Consider the following 17,128-nt stretch of genomic DNA (forward strand, 5'->3'; position numbering starts at 1 on the left):
AATAGGGGAGAGATCATCAATATTTAGGAACTGATATACATAGCATAGTCCTGCCGCGTGCCACACCTTAAAGATTGATGAGGTTACATTTGGAATGAAATTTGGGTTACCCCACAGTGGTAAGAATAATGAGTTAGAGTTTGACACCTTCAAACTAGATCTAGTTAATCTCCACGCCATACATGTGGACTGTATTAGGATATTTTCCTTTCTAGAGACTGGGAAAGATATTGAGGGGGTGTGCAACAAGGAGATCAGGTTACGATCAGGGATAAAGGCCTGTTCTATATGTCGCTTCGTATAAACATCAGAGCCTCCTATCCAATCAAGTGCTACTCTATAGTTTGCTGCCAAAGCATAGGTGCAGAGACATGGCAGATTAATACCTCCCAAGTCCCCTTTTTGCTGCAATTTAAACAACGATATTCTCGGGCGTTTACCTGCCCATATAAATTTGGTCAGGGCTCTGTTTAAAATTACTAGGTCTGATTTGGATGGCATTATTGGGAGCATTTGTACAACATAGAGAAATCTAGGAAAACAAATCATTTTGTACAAGTGACATCAGCACAGGTAGGACAAAGGAAGATGTGACCATCTATTAAAATCCGATATAGTCCACGATAAAAGGGGAGAGAAATTGGTATCATATAGTTTGGTGGGGTGTAATGGTATCTTGATACCCAACTAAGTGATGTAATCCTCGGTAGCCCATTTGAAAGGAAATTGATCTCCCCAGACTAATTTAGCCTCCGGAAAAAATGCCAAAGCTACAGTTTTTGTGCAATTGATTTTAAATCCGGATATCAATTCAAAAGAGTCAAATAGACTCATCAAATATGGTATTGATAAGTGTGGGTCCGCAAAGTATAGCAATAGATCATCTGCAAATGCAGAACATTTGATTTCCATTTGCGCTAGTTGAATACCTTTCCATCTAGTTTCATTGAAAAAGGATCTGATGAGGGTGTCCAGTGCCAAATCAAATAGCAACGGCGAGAGTGGGCAGCCCTGTCTCGTACCGCGAAAAAGTGTAAAGGGTTTAGTATTTAGATTGTTGACAGTTAGAAAAGCTCTCGGTGTATGATATATAGTGTTAAAGATATGGATACATTTTGAGCCAAAGTTCTGATGGGAAAAAATTCTATTTAAATGTGCCCAGGAAACCCTGTCAAAAGCTTTGTCCGCGTCGCAACTAATAACTATATTGCCCTTCTCTCGTCCTTGATGGGTTTTAATCATGGCTGCAATAAGAGTTCTAACATTATGTACCGAGTGACGATTTTGAGGAAACCCGTCTGGGCAGGGTGTAATATTTTTGGAAAAATCAATTGCAGTCTCATGGCCAGTAATTTAGTAAATATTTTTAAATCTTGGTTCAATAGAGAAATCGGTCTATATGAAGAGACCAGTGTGGGATCTTTACTTGGTTTAGGAATCAAAATAATTTGTGCGGTATTGAAATCATGTGGGGCAGGTCCATCCTTGATAATAGCATTAAATAGATTGGAGAGATGAGGAAGAATTTGTGGGGAAAGGAGTTTATAATAGGCTGCAGATAAGACGTGGGCCTGGTGTCTTTCCCGTATGGAGAGTTTTTATAATCTGTGTAATTTCTTGATCTGGGACTTGAGCTGTTAATGTTTCCATATCTTCATCAGTGATTTTTGTCAAACCAGCCTTTTCTAGGAAATTATCACCCAAAGACGGGTGATCCGGAGACTCCCTATAAAACGACTCAAAATATTTGAAAAAAAAAAAAAAGGGTCTCGCTAATCTGTTCTGGATTAGAGCGAAGATTTCCCAGGTCAGTTCTAATGGAGGAAATAGGTTTAGGTGCTGACGTAGATTTCACTAAATTTGCTAATAATTTACCAGGGCAGTTGCCCCATCTAAAATATTTGTTATTACGGTAGGTGAGATCTAGTCGGGCCTGTTCTTCACATAGAGTATCATAGACAGCTTTGTCATCCTTGTAGGATAATCTATTGGATTCCAAGGGATTTATCAAGAGGGCCGAGTATTTAGCAGATACTACTGTAGCAGCCTAGGAAAATCTTTGCAGTAATTGTTTCTTTTTGGACGCGACATATGATATCAAATGACCTCTTAGGACCGGTTTTGATGCCTGCCAAAAGAGATTTATATCTTCAATATGTACCTGGTTATCAGTGGTATAATTGAGAAATGTCTGCTGTATATAATTTTGGAAATCTACTGCGGAGGCCAAGTAGTCAGGAAAGCACCAGTTAGAGGATGAAAGCTTTGGGACATCTAATTGTAAACATAGTTTAACAGGTGCATGATCAGAAATTAGTATATCTTCAATATTTGCATCCACTACTCTGTGTAACAAGATATTTGATGTTAACCAATAATCCAGTCTAGAGAAACATTTGAGGATGCGAAAAAGAAAGAATATTCCCTGGAAACCGGGTGAAGATGTCTCCATGGATCAATCAAATTCAAAGAATCTATTAACGTAGATTGGTTTCCCCCTCCCACACCTGGGGCCACCCAAGACATCCAGATAGGGATCCAAATAATCTCCATTTCTATCCTGGTGCTTCTAAGAGGCCATGTTTTGTGGATGTCTTAATTATGCACAGGTGAGTTCATCTGTTTTGCTGTGTCAGTAATTATCCCACCTTTTTCCACAGTAATCCTCAAAACATGAGCTGTTGGGAAAATTGAAATGTTGCGAACCACATACCTAAGAACAGCACTCCTGTATGACCTGCCTCTTTTAATCCCATGGGTGGCATAGAAATCCCTTTAGTGATCGTACTGCATTGAACCAGTAAACAAACACCTTAAAGCAGTGTTACCCCAACTCCAGCCCCCAGGGACCTTTAATATCGCATGTTTTTACACACCGCCTAATAGGTGTATTCATTACCGGCCAACACATCCTAAGATTCACAGGTGGACCTAATTAGTCCACTTGTGATACTGGGGAAATCTGTAAAACATGCACTGTCATGGGTCTCAGAGGACTGGAGCTCTGGAGTATAGACTAAAAGTAGTTCTCAAACTCAGTCCTCAGGACCTCACATTTTCTAGGTCGCCCAGCAGGTGCCCAGAAAGGATGACGTGCCCGCCCCAGAAAGGATGACGTGCCCGCCCCAGAAAGGATGACGTGCCCGCCCCAGAAAGGATGACGTGCCCGCCCCAGAAAGGATGACGTGCCCGCCCCAGAAAGGATGACGTGCCCGCAGTTGCTACATGGAGCCACCCCTCATCCCTACTTACACTGCTGCACGGTCAAAAATAAACATTGGCCCACATTTAAAAGACAAACACAAAGTAGACACACTGATCCGGCTTACTCAGCTAAACCAAAGGGGTGTGGGGAAAGTGCATGCAATGGAGGAGCCCTATACCTTCCAGTTCTCTCCTTCCAGACTTTACTCCGCTTCTTAGGGAGTTTACCCAGTCATGGATGTTGCCATGGAGTTGTTTGTTCATGTGGGTAACAGCCAGTTGCTAGGATTTCCTGCTATGGTGTAAGACACTGGTAGTTGGCTGTATATCAATATTTTTACATAACCTTTATATTACCTGTGCACAGCTTTAATATAAAGAATTCACCTTAAAACTCAGATACTAGTCACAACTATTGAGTATTAAAATGGACACAGGAAGAGGTTTGCATTTTATTCATTTTCTGCTAATATAAAGGATGTATTAATTGAAATATTAAGAATAAATGAGTGAAAGCACTGAATGGTCATCTATAGCATTCAGCCCAGAATGCTAACTCCACCCAGCACAGGGTCACATCTATAGCTGATGGAATACCACAACGTCCTACAGCAGAGGACAAGCCATCGGTCCCCCATCTCCTGTGTGTCGGTGATTACAGGTGGTATAAGCAAAAGAAACTACAAATCAGCCATGCCTATGGCCACTCATCCATGCTGTTACAGCACAGTAGTCAGTCATTTCATGGAGATCAGCACAGTCCCAAATCATGAACTCAGTCTTATTTGATGCGGAATAGGACTTTGCGCTGGAGACGATGCTGAATTTCTCCCCGTCTCATCATGAGATGCAGGACCTTGTGAATGGCATGTTCTGGATATTTCTGGAAACAAGAAGTCAAAGCAGTCAGAAACACGGGAAACACAGAGGGTGCTTTACTTAGACATTGATGTGGGGATATCACACTATTATCCTAAAATGACATGTTCTTTTACCATCATTACATGTCAAAGTCGCAGCATAAAACCAAAATGAATTACATTTCTTTCAAACTATCACATGAAACAGCATTATACAGCCTCTCATTACAGATACACGGGCAAATTACACCACATACAGGACAGCCACACCACAAGATACAGTACATGCAATTCAGAGATCACTATTTACTGGAACCGGGTGATCAATTCACTACAGCTGCCAATTTTTAAACAAAGAGCAGAGACTGTCTATTGGGAACTGGAACCAGTTGTGTACAGGACATACTGCTAAGGACTACAAGTATATCATTGGATGCAGCCTTATACCAGCTTACTGGCACCACCACACTTCTCACCTGCTTTAGGAAATCTTGGATGATGCTGTGCTCAGAAACCTGAGAACCAATCGCAAACCTCCTCTTCATTTGTTTTTCAATGCGGGACAGCATCTCCTGGTCTTCTTGTGTAGTGAACCCTTCCACGCCTTATAGAGGGAGAGACCACATATTACTACATCACATCTTCCGTACAAACAGCAGCAGCTCATTATTGGGGGCTAGATGCATTTCATATGAAACTGGGGATGCTGAAAAATGCCCTAATTTACTTTATATTTAGCATGTAGGGACCGGATGCATTATTCATAACTCTGCTGTTCATCCCCTATTTCCACATTAGTGCTCTCAGCTAAACACTATAGAAATGATTCCTGTAAGCACTGGCCTGCTCCTATTAACTCTCTACATATAGACAGATGTGTGACACGCCATCCTGTACTTAATATAAAGCTCCCATGTACCACTTCTATTTGGTTGTTTTATCATCTCATTCTTACCAGAGAGACTGCCAGACATAGCAGCGTCCAGGGTGGATACCTGGAACAAACGCAGAGCCTCATCTATATCGCTTTCCATGGCAAAAGGCAGCAGCTTCATCTTACTGAGAGATTCTGCAATTCGGACAACAGCTTCCAGTTGTCTGGAATACATTATACACACACACATTATAGAAATAAAACACTAAATGCATCTAACCTGAGGAACAAAAAACTTGCACTTAAGTTGAACAGAATACAGGTCATGGACACATCTCATTGGGATAAAATCCATTAGGCACAATGCAATGATGTAACGTGTTCATTTTGATTTTAGCAATATAGCAGCAGGTCAGGAGGTATGAGAAATAAGCTGCCATGATTACTCTACAGAGGTCACCCAGACTCACTAGAAGCTCTCAGCTAAAAGGAGGTTTACAATTGCACCATACGCTACATTTAAATACAACGCAAGTATAAAGGCTTATTTTTCACAAATATTTATACGTGTAATCTAGAAGCAATTCATTTGCATCTCTGGTGGAGGACACAGAAATGACAACACATTTTATTAACCTGCTCCTACCCCCCATTTGTATGCAAGGTGCCAGCTGACTACATGTATGCAAACCCCAAGGCCATGATCATCCGCCAAACATACCACAGCGGTCAAAAGCTTGGCCACCCCTGAGCTGCCCCCTACTGCAGCAGCGAAACTTCTTCAGCAATTAAACAAAGGTAAGCTCTCTCCAACTTCCCCAACCTGGCAGCAGTGACCGATCTAGTGTAACCTGGCTGATGCAGTGGTGGACGTGTCAGGTCCAAGTCACACATTAGTAAGAGCATGGGGAAATAAACAAAAGTCAACTCAAGCTAAATGTACCATCTAGATTGTGCCAAGTGTGTCAGAATAACTATCGGTACAATCCTGGAACAAAGACCTTACCATTTTTGTATTTTACTGTACAAATAAGGTCATATTGTCCAGAAGTAACACTGGTACTGTACAAATAAGGTCATATTGTCCAGAAGTAACACTGGTACTGTACAAATAAGGTCATATTGTCCAGAAGTAACACTGGTACTGTACAAATAAGGTCATATTGTCCAGAAGTAACACTGGTACTGTACAAATAAGGCCATATTGTCCAGAAGTAACACTGGTACTGTACAAATAAGGCCATATTGTCCAGAAGTAACACTGGTACTGTACAAATAAGGCCATATTGTCCAGAAGTAACACTGGTACTGTACAAATAAGGCCATATTGTCCAGAAGTAACACTGGTACTGTACAAATAAGGCCATATTGTCCAGAAGTAACACTGGTACTGTACAAATAAGGCCACTGGTACTGTACAAATAAGGCCACATTGTCCAGAAGTAACACTGGTACTGTACAAATAAGGCCACATTGTCCAGAAGTAACACTGGTACTGTACAAATAAGGCCACATTGTCCAGAAGTAAAACTAATACTGTACAAATAAGGCCATATTGTCCAGAAGTAACACTAGTTACTGTACAAATAAAGCCATATTGTCCAGGAAGTAAAACGAGTAAAAAAACAAGTTTGAGAATACTTGTTGCACAGAACACTGGAATGTTGTCAGGTCAGAAATAGTCAAGAAGATCTCAGCCTGGACATCCCCTGGGACTGAAAACTTTTACATAAAAAGTTTATCTAACACTGCATACACACGTAAAGATTTTCTGTCCAACCATCCAACTAGTTGATTGGTTGGAATGAAAATCTGGTAAACTATGGGAGTAACTGATTAGTAATTTGCTCCTAAATGCCAGAAAACAGATGAAATGGGCATTAGACAAGTTAGTTAAATGTTTGATCTAAACAATTTGTTCAAACAGTTTTTGTCCATTTTCCGGCGTTTGGGAGCAAATTGCTGATTGTCATTTGCTTTCATACCTTACCAGATTTTCATTCCAATCAACTAGTTGGCTGGTTGGACAGAAAATCTGTATGTGTGTATGCAGCTTTAGTCTGCTGCTCAGTGTACGCCCAAAGCCTAACCAGTTATAAAGAGAAGCTTACCTGACAGTAATAGGGATGCTGGACCTCTTCTCACTCTCCCTCTCATGCTCACGGGCACCACTACGCATTAGAACGTAACGATTTTTTAGCTTCTCTGCCGCTTCAACAGAGAGTCGTGGTCCACACTTACTGCATTAACACAGAGGAAACACTGAAAATGCAGCCTTTAAATACCATTTAAGATGAATGCTCAAAAGATGAAATTACTTACGCTCTGCAATAGGCAATGTACTTCTTAAGAGTATTGAGCTCCACCTCTCCTACTACGGAATGAGTCTGCGTCCGTGCACTAAGATGTACATTCATCACATGCTTGGCCAGAGTCTGCAGGAAGAACAGATTCAGCCACATCATTATGACCCAGAATAGGAGCTGTTCAATGGCTACTTACATGGCCAGTGCTTACAGGGGGAAAGGAATCTACACTGTTGGACAATCAGCTTTTCAGAGAAACTGATCTAGTTTTGCATTCAATGAAGCCTAAGGGCTCAATCCAATTAGCCACGTAGAGGGGGGAGGGGGAGGCGGTGTGCACATTGCCATTGCAATGGTGTATAAATGCAGACAACAGCGCTGCAACTCGTCCCGTTTGTGGCCCGACCTCACTCCAGATTTGCAGATTTTTGTACATTGATTTATGGGGTTGCAAACAAAAATCTGAGTCCGGAAGTACCGTAAGTGCCGCAAACAGCCGCACCTGCATGCGCTGCAAAGGAATTTGCAGCAGGCCACGTTTAATAAATATCTGGTTCAAAATGTGAACGAGGTGTCGAGTGTATGAGGTCTGACCTTGTTGATAAGTGACGGAGACTCAGTACACTAGCAACGACAGACAAGCCTTTTAGAAAGCTAGTCACTAGTAACCAGATTGCTTTAATCTGTAAAGAGAATGGTCCTAGCACTTACCATATCCCTCTGTTCATTGTGTTCATCCTTGACGATGAAGATCATGTCAAATCTTGAAAGGATGGTGGGCATGAAGTCAATATTCTCCTCGCCCTTCGTGTCATCCCAACGACCATACACTGAGTTGGCAGCAGCGAGCACTGAACAGCGGGAGTTCAGTGTGGTGGTGATGCCAGCTTTTGCAATGGAAATGGTCTGCTGCTCCATGGCCTCATGGATTGCAACTCTGTCGTCCTCTCGCATCTGAGAAATTAATTTATCATTGTGACAGTCTCGTTCTGCCTTTGGTTAATCAGGCCTCGTTAACATGGAGAGCTTTAGATCTAAAGAACAAATCTACCAGATACAGCACATGAAAAGGCAGAGGTTTGGATGCAAGTCATGTGATTGGCTAACACATTACTCATTATTAATGACTTATCCGGCCAGGTGTCCTGCTGCTGCCCAAGGCTGCATCACAAGTGTTACAACATTGCTGGGGGCATTCTACCTTTTTAAAGCTCGTCATAGCTAAAGATAAAACCCCCATAAGTAGTTAGAGCAAAGCATCCCAGTTCCAGACCTCCATGCCAATGTATCATGCAGAACACAGATTTGTGATACACATGTATTTGTCCATTTTAACTAAACCAACGTACTATGTACAATGATCCAACATTACCTTATCAAACTCATCAATGCACACTACTCCTCCATCAGCCAACACCATGGCACCACCCTCCATAATAAAGTTACGGGACACAGGATCCCGCATAACGGAAGCGGTCAAACCAGCGGCACTGCTGCCTTTTCCAGAGGTGTAAACCTGTAAAAAAAAGTTAAAGAGCAGAAGCAGTCAGTAGCAGTTATAATTGACTTTAGGTGCTGTAGTTATTTTACTGCCCAACTGTATCCTGTGGACACAACTGAGAATAGTTCTTACACTGTACAACAGCAGGTGTGCAAGGGACACTATTAACAGGTTTAACATTTCCCAAGAATGCACGTACAACATACTTACCCCAATAGGAGAGCATCTTTCTACAAACTTCAGGAGCTGAGACTTAGCAGTTCCAGGGTCCCCCAGCATCAGCAAGTTGATATCACCTCTACGAGTCAGTCCATCTGGAAGCCTGAGAGGAAACAACGTTAAACAGCCTGCCGATATTGCAAACAGATCATACAGTTGCACCAAATAATTACAATACTATTGTTATTCACTGGTGGTCTTTTTTTCAGCATTAGTCACTTGGGATTTGTGTGTCAGATATGGTGTTGGAGGCAGGGTTTACCAAGAATGAGTTTCCACTCACCTTTTGCGGGAACCACCAAAGAGAAGACATGCGATGGCCTTCTTGATGTCATTGCTCCCATAAATAGATGGAGCAATACTCTTGGCAATAGTATCATAAATGTCAGGTTTGGAAGCCAGGCGCCTGAACTCCTCCTCTTCCTGTGGCGTCACAGCACCTACCGCACTCCTCCCTTTAAAGTGAAACATTGCATTTTAGCTGCTGATCCCATAGGGAAGGTCTGGACAACCTGCGGCTCTCCAGATGTTGCGAAACTACAAAGCACGCTTTCACAAAGAGGAAAAATTAGATAGTGTATGTGACGTGCCTTCATCCAACTCTTCCCAGTAGCATTTAGTTATCATCGCACAGATTTCCCCCCTACTACCCTATTATACATCACTGTCTATATATCTTTAAGAATTTACACAGATCTTCCAATACTGAGTTTGAGCTAAAGTTAGGAGTTTACCCTACACCCATCACATTTAATATCACACCTTAGCTATTTTACAGATCAGACTACAATAGCTGTAGCAGAACATTGCTGTCAAGATCTCACCTGTGCCTTCTGTGTCCACTTGAATCCCGACAACACGAATATATGAGCTTCGTATACCCACACCCACTCTGTCACGGCCTTTAGTAGAGGTTTTGCCACTCTTACGAATTGAATAAATACCCATAATTGTCACTCTGTTTCCGGGAACAACTTTGTCACAGAGATATCTAAAAAAAAAAATAAAAAAAAATGCTTGGATACCATTCTTTACAGTGTAACATTTCCTGCATGGAGAAACTTTATTAGCAGGATCAGACTGTCACCCTGGAGGCAACTATTGCCACGTACACACTAGCCGATATTGTGACCGATTGAACAATAACTGTAGTTATCGTTCACAATGTCATCCCGTGTGTATGCAAGATATAGTTACGATGCGTGCTCCCGCGGATCATTAACAATATCTTTAATTGTCTGAACATGCACAGCCAAACTATCATCAGGTTGGCCTGCATGTTCAGGGATGCTGCCGTTGACGTCACTGAACAATATCGATCAGTGTATAGGCTCCATGTCGTTAATGACATTGAGTCGGGCAAACACTTAACGATATCGCTCATGGAGCGAATCATTGTGTGTATGCGCCTAAGACCCTCATCCACTTACTGGTCATCTAAAGACTGGACTACTGTAACCTCCTCTTATCTGGCCTCACTGTCCCCCACCTGTCCACTCCAGTCTGTCCTCAATGCTGCTGCCCAGCTCATCCCGCTCTCCAAAACGTACTGCCTCTGCCTCCCGTCCTACAGGCCCTACAAGAACTTCTCTTCCGTACCAAATTTAAACTTCTTACACTCACTTACAAAGCCCTCACCAAATACTCTACTATTTACATCTCTAACTTCATCTCTTCACACTCATTTCACTTCACAAATGAATGCCACCTCTTCCCAAATTGATTACTCCCTCTCCAGGATTTTGTCCGTGGTGCTCCCTACCACTGGAACGCTCTCACCATCAGATTCCACCTCTCTACAAAACTTAAAACGAGCTCTTAAGACCCTCTTTATCAAAACCTTTCAGCTATCACCCCTAATGCACTGCTTCTTGCACACCATCTCTCCAATCTGTCACCAGTCTTTCTGCACCTCCTTTAGACTAAGCTCACGAGCAGGGGACTCATGTGCTTTTCCTTCCATCACTTATACCATCATCTCCTGCCTACAACGCCACCAAACCCTAGGGTTCTGCCACTGCTGCTTATTTAGGTGTTATGACTGCAGGACACTGTTTATAAACATTGCTGCATCTGCAATGTACTGCAAGTCATTTTGTTCATAGTTTATGTACCTTGTAATGTGCTGCAGACCCATTGTGGTGCCATATAAAGAGTGATAATAGCATTGTACAAGAAAAGATGCTCAAGAAATGTGGTAACATTTTGCAGTTCTGTACAACTGGGGCACTAAAGAGGTGATGGGTTTGAAAAGTTTTCATGGTTGTGAGAACGTTTGTCTTATTGCACACAATTTGAAGTAGCTGGCAACATCCAGGATGGCGATAGCAGAATAAGGTAGAAGGAAAGTACTGTTACATGAAGAGTAATATTGTAAGACTGTAGTAATCAGCAATAGGTTTGATTCTCAAGGAGGTATTTACATTTGTTACCTGGTAGAATAAAAGGTTTGTGACCAGCAACAGGATTGAACCAAACTATGTATAATTGCTTAGAATCTTCAACTACATGTTCCCAGGTACCAGATAATGGACAAGTCCACGCAAAACAAAGATGTATTTGCTGAGCCGGGATAGGCTCTCACCCCATACTACAATTTTTTGAAAGTTTTTTTTTGGAGCTCCAATACGGATATACTTATTTGCAGATTAAGACTACGAGCTTACTGATGACTGGTTTGGAATTACAAACTTGACACATTCTGACCAGTCTATAGCTGCTACATATAGCTATTTCACAGTGATCTTTTTATGCTTCATCTTTGTTTATATATTTCTACTATAGATAGTGCATTTCATAAATCCTTAGTTTTTATGTTTATATTTTTAAGCATTTTTTTAATTAACCATTTACGCTCCCATTACTTTATTCTTCTGTTTTAGAACTTTGGGGCTAGCCTCCCCTCATCAGGTGTAGCAGCATCTATAGCAGAGGCTCCAAACGTGGTCCTCAAGGATTCCCCCAACAGTTCAGGTTCTAGAGAAATCCATGGCGGAGCACAGGTGACTTAATTAGTACACCAGTCAATTTGATTAACCACCTGTGCTCAACCATGGATCTCTTTAAAACCTGAAGTGTTGGGGGGCCTTGAGGACCGCGTTTGGGAACCATCTATAGTTAATGATTATAATTATCATTTTAGGAGTGCCTGGTTTTGTTGTCTGATTACTATCAATGTCCTAGACACAATCTTGGGGAAAAAAAATTAAAGAATGCTGTAACTTGAGCAGTAGGCTCAATATTAATCAAAACCGAATACATCAGTTCATTCAAGTTGTTTCCTCTCCGCACTGAAACACCAACACGGAAAGAATGCACATTGACCGTGGACAATCTATAAGAAGCTCTGCTTAGAACCTTATGTACTAGTGTCTTATTACTAAATAGGACGATGTAGCAGTTACCTGTCACAGTACAGTTGCATATGACGTGGAAGCTCTCCATGGGGTACAGCATCTGGGGACTCCTGAAGCTTCAATGTCTGGAAATCCACACATTTGCATTTGTCTGGAATGATGTAATAAGGATCCAGTGGACACTTGGGACGACCAGCCTGTTCCCTGTCATGAGGTATAATTTTACAATGAGTAGGGCATGGTACTCCAATGGGAAGCCACCCCTGTAGTAAACCATGGTTACAGATATCACACAAAGTATCAATACATGGAAAGTGAGGTCCACAGAGTCAATGTGGATTATTACTAGACATTATAACTTACGTGTTGCACTTGCGCGGCATGGCGTAACCCTCCAAGCCAGGCCGCACTCCTATATTACTGATGGTATTTCGGCAGCTGCGGCACTGGATTGAGATTTTGATGGCTTTGGCTCTCACTGCCGTTGCTGCAATTATAATACCTGGGATCTTCACTAGGTGAGACATCTGCTCTGACTGTAGAATGCATAGAGAATGATGGGGAAATTACATTTCTAACAAGAAAGAAAACTTTTGAACATAATTTGCTCCCAATACTGCCCTATTAAAATGGAACCAAGTGGATACAAGCTGCACAAAATTCTTTGAAAGAATCATAAAACAGGAATTCATGATCAATGCAAGGAGAAAGCAACTAAGCATTCATGGCAAATATTTTAAGTGTGGCACAGTCATTGCTGCAATCCTTATATTAGCAATGAAAACGTTATTCTCATCTGATATACTACATGTACCCTTAAACTGCCAGGACTATTCCTACATTTCTGAAGTGACTACTGTTCCCCAAACAAAGTGACCTTAACCTAGGAGGTCAGCACACTGTGGAAGGTTATGTTTTATTTTTTCAACCAGAAAGGGGTTAAGGATTTACTACAGATGTGATCTGATCATTTAGTTTCATCTTTAACCTGATAATTTATTGAAGAAACTTATATGAAGACAAAATGGCCTGCCTGCCAAGCATTACCTTCAGACTCCGAATGTTGGTAGGATTGGCATCAGAGCGCAGCATGACCTGGACTTCCTGTACAGCTTCTTCACCTGCTGGCCGAGGACGCGTAACCTCATCTGCCACCTCCTGCGCAGCTTCCTCTAGCTAAAAGAAGAAGCAATTACAGGTATGCAGACAAAACTTAATCATTATATCTGACTGGGCAATCTAGCAGTAAGATAATTTAATTGGAATGCCAGTGGAAAATAGCAAGTATAACATGTACAGTTAGCCTACACATCCCACAAGGAGGCCAAACAAGGTGTCATGTCAGTATGGTATGACTATGCAGACGCATGCATTTCAGATGGTTACCAGCCCCTTACCAGCTGCAGATGTTCTGTGGGCTGCTTGTAAAGGTAGTCTGCAAGGTCCTCATCAAAGCTGGCCAGGTCCTCCATTTCCACCTCAATCCAGTACTCGCCCAGGTTATAGTGACGCTTCAGTTCATCTCTGGGGACAAAATCACTAGTTAGTAAAATACCCAGGGGGAAATGTATCAAGCCTTTGAGAGATATAAAGTATCAATCACCTAACTCATTTTTTAAACAGACTAACATGAGTTAGGAACTGATTGGTTGGTACCTTCTCCAAGTCTTGATACATCTAGCCACCAATATGTTAAACTACAATTGTTGAACAATGGCCAGCACATCTTATTACTTACCCCTTTGCTATAGTGCAACTAAAAACATTTGTGCAATCAGTTGTTTTCTGAGGTGAGCATAACTAGAGATGCCTTGTGTCCCATATTAGTTTTCGGTATTTGAAAGCAATCTGTGAAAGCATCCCATTATGTCAGTGTAACGACAAACTAGATCAAACACTTAAAGCAAATCCAAGGAAAAGAAATGCTGGGTACACACTGACAGATATATCACCCGTACCATTGAAAGAGCGATTTATCTGTAGTGCATCGGCGGTTGTGTACAGACAATATGTATGTGAATGACAGTTCAGATATGTCGCATCTGCCCTGGTGTACGGGCGACCCACTAAACACATACATTTGCTGCAGGGACCGCTGGTGAAATACCTGCCCAGTCATGACGTCAGCACACACATCAAGAGGCAAATGTGAATTGGCTTACCAATCTGCCACTAGGTCTGCAGGTCCCTGGGTCGGCGGATAGGTCGCCCAGGTGTGTAGCCACCTTTACTGACCAGCAGCAATCAGGATAAGCATACAAGAGTAAAGGCCCCCATACATCAGAGATTGATTGCAGCAATCGTGCAATTTGCAATCGATTGTGTATAAAAATCTTTCCCTTTTTCAATCGATTGTGGCAATTCTGCAATCAGCAATCGATTGAAAAAGGTAAAGATTTTTATACACAATCGATTGCAAATTGCATGATTGCTGCAATCGATCTCTGATGTATGGGGCCTTAAGGTCTTTACACCTCCAGATGAACAATAATCATAATGAAGGTAGGGAGAGTGGCAAAAAGACGAGTGAAAACCCACTCACAGGAAAATTATACAGCCTAGGGCAGGCTTCCACTCAAGACTAAAATGGACATAAAAAATAAAACCTGGATAAAGAGCTGCCGTAGTATGCAAGATACCTAGAAGATCTATATCCCAGCAGGACAATGCACATAGCAAAAGCCACACTGCAGAAGAATAAAAAATAAAATACTAAGAAAAATGGACAGAAATCCATTTCTCCACCTTTTCACTGCACTTCTAACGTACCTGCAGCCCCCACAGATCACAATTGGAGCATTACAGGTGCACAATTTCATTTTGCATCTAAAACAATGCATCATCCAGAGATGACTAATTCTTTACAGTGCATGCAGACTTCTCTACTTGTGCAAGCACAATCTAAGGCTGGGTACACACTAGACCAGTGGTTCTCAAACTCTATCCTCAGTACCCCACACAGTTCACATTTTGTAGGTCACCCAGCAGGTGCAAAGGTGTACTCACTGGCGTCACAAGGGGGGGTGCGGGCTGCACCAGGGTCTCATCAAAGCGCTGGCTCCCCCTCAGTGACTGGAGCTGGGTGCTGCATCCCGTGCAGAACCCGGATCCTAAAACAGTAAGGGAGCCGGTACTTCACACAGGCTGGTCCCTGGGGGCAGCCTGCACCCCCATATGTGACAAAAAAAACATGGATTTGGGCTGCAAGGCCACGCCCCCACCCGCAAGGCCACTCCTATTACACAAGGCCACATCCCCTTATTTGCTACACCATGCGCAGTACATACGCCCTGCACCGGGTGACAAGAAAGATAGGGACGCCACTGGGTGTATTCATTACTTGCTGACATTTTAAAAAATCCACAGGTGCAGCCAATTATTTCACTTATGATTTAGTGAGGAGACCTGCTAAACGTGCACTGCTTGGGGTCCTGAGGACAGAGTGAGAGCCCGTGCACTAGACAGTGTACCCAGCGCAATATCACTAGTGACAAGACACGGCAAGGGTGCCGGCATTGGCAAGTGCATACACACTTGTCGATACCAGCAGCGACGGAACAGAAGGGGCCATGCTGTATTCAGCAGCTTGGTCCCACTAACTATATCGCCTGTCAGCAGATCTGACGACGCACAGGAGTACGCATTGTCAGTGCATACACACTCGCCGATCTCGTTCAGATGCATCGGAATGGGCCAAATCCTTCATAAAATCTGTGCCCTTGCATGGCATTAGCTTTCACATTCAAAGTTATGGTGAGCACCCTTTTGGCATCAGCATTACACCGATACGGAGGGGGCAGATTCAGACTCACCAGAGAGGCAGGTTTACACAGAGGACCTCGCCAGTGGGTGACACTTTATAAAGTACAGAAAAATTCAGGGTACAAGACATGGTAAGAGGCGCTGGTACTTTACAAGGCAACAAATAGGTAATTACATAAATATACCCCTTACTGTTTTATTATCGTATATATATTTTTATTTTTAATTTTTTTTAGAACATGGTGTACGCTGGGTACGGTTGCATACGAACACACACACCTACCTGTATTTATAAGTGAACCCGGTGCGGTCGGTGCCGAAGCGATACTGCCGGAGAAACTCTTTAAACCGCTTCTTCAGCTGGGACTTCTTGGCTTGTCCATCGTCACCAGTCGGCTGTTCCCCACCAAAGCTGTCGCTGTAGTAGATACCGGGATCATCGAATCCAGACATTCTGCAAGTTGGGACAGTGTGATCGGGGCACAGAGAATGGCTGAGATCTGACCGGCAGCACAAAGGGCGCGAAAACACTACTTTCGCGCCAAATAGATTTCGCGGCACCGAGAAATCACCGCCCACCCAGCGCCTGCATTGGTCTATCCGCGACCCGCCCACACACCTTGTATACAGCGTCTCCATGCCGGGCGGGGAATGTGACACTTCCGGTGTGCTAGGCGTTCGGTTACATGTACATCTAGGTCTTACAGTCAGCAGCCATTTTGCTGGAGACTGTTGAGATGTGTGAAGTTGAAGTAACTTAATTCATTCATTTATTGTGGTCTCAGAGCACATGGCTGCTGCGGTCTATAATGGAGTAACATGGCTGCTGCTGCTGCTGCTTCTGTGTATTATGGTCAATAATACACGCCATCATTTATGGAGTCATAACATTTGGAGAGACTTGTAGAAGTCCTGGAAACATTGAGCAGGATGAGTTATGTTTAGTCATTAGCAACCAATGGTTTAAAACACAGCTTGTTATTTACTGTATATTATTTGTCAGGAACACCCTGTATATGATTTATATAAATGACAGAGTACCGGAT

The 17,128-nt window shown here is 42.6% G+C and overlaps 1 protein-coding gene across 1 annotated transcript; it reads right to left on the reverse strand.

Moving 5' to 3' along the window:
- Positions 1-3,644: 3,644 nt before the first annotated feature.
- Positions 3,645-16,640, reverse strand: MCM5 (minichromosome maintenance complex component 5). The gene is made up of 15 exons (XM_088451854.1): positions 16,366-16,640; positions 13,718-13,844; positions 13,368-13,496; positions 12,684-12,856; positions 12,369-12,524; positions 9,789-9,955; positions 9,248-9,419; positions 8,956-9,067; positions 8,617-8,760; positions 7,956-8,198; positions 7,261-7,373; positions 7,050-7,178; positions 5,020-5,162; positions 4,541-4,668; positions 3,645-4,087 (listed from the first exon to the last, which is right to left on the reverse strand). Exons 1-15 carry the CDS (start codon positions 16,533-16,535, stop codon positions 3,986-3,988), a joined length of 2,208 nt encoding a protein of 735 aa, XP_088307980.1. The 5' UTR covers positions 16,536-16,640; the 3' UTR covers positions 3,645-3,985.
- Between the last annotated feature and the right edge of the window lie 488 nt (positions 16,641-17,128).

This window comes from Taudactylus pleione, unplaced genomic scaffold, assembly GCF_031769625.1.
Source record: "Taudactylus pleione unplaced genomic scaffold, aTauple2 ptg000032l, whole genome shotgun sequence".
Taxonomy (NCBI): domain Eukaryota; kingdom Metazoa; phylum Chordata; class Amphibia; order Anura; family Myobatrachidae; genus Taudactylus; species Taudactylus pleione.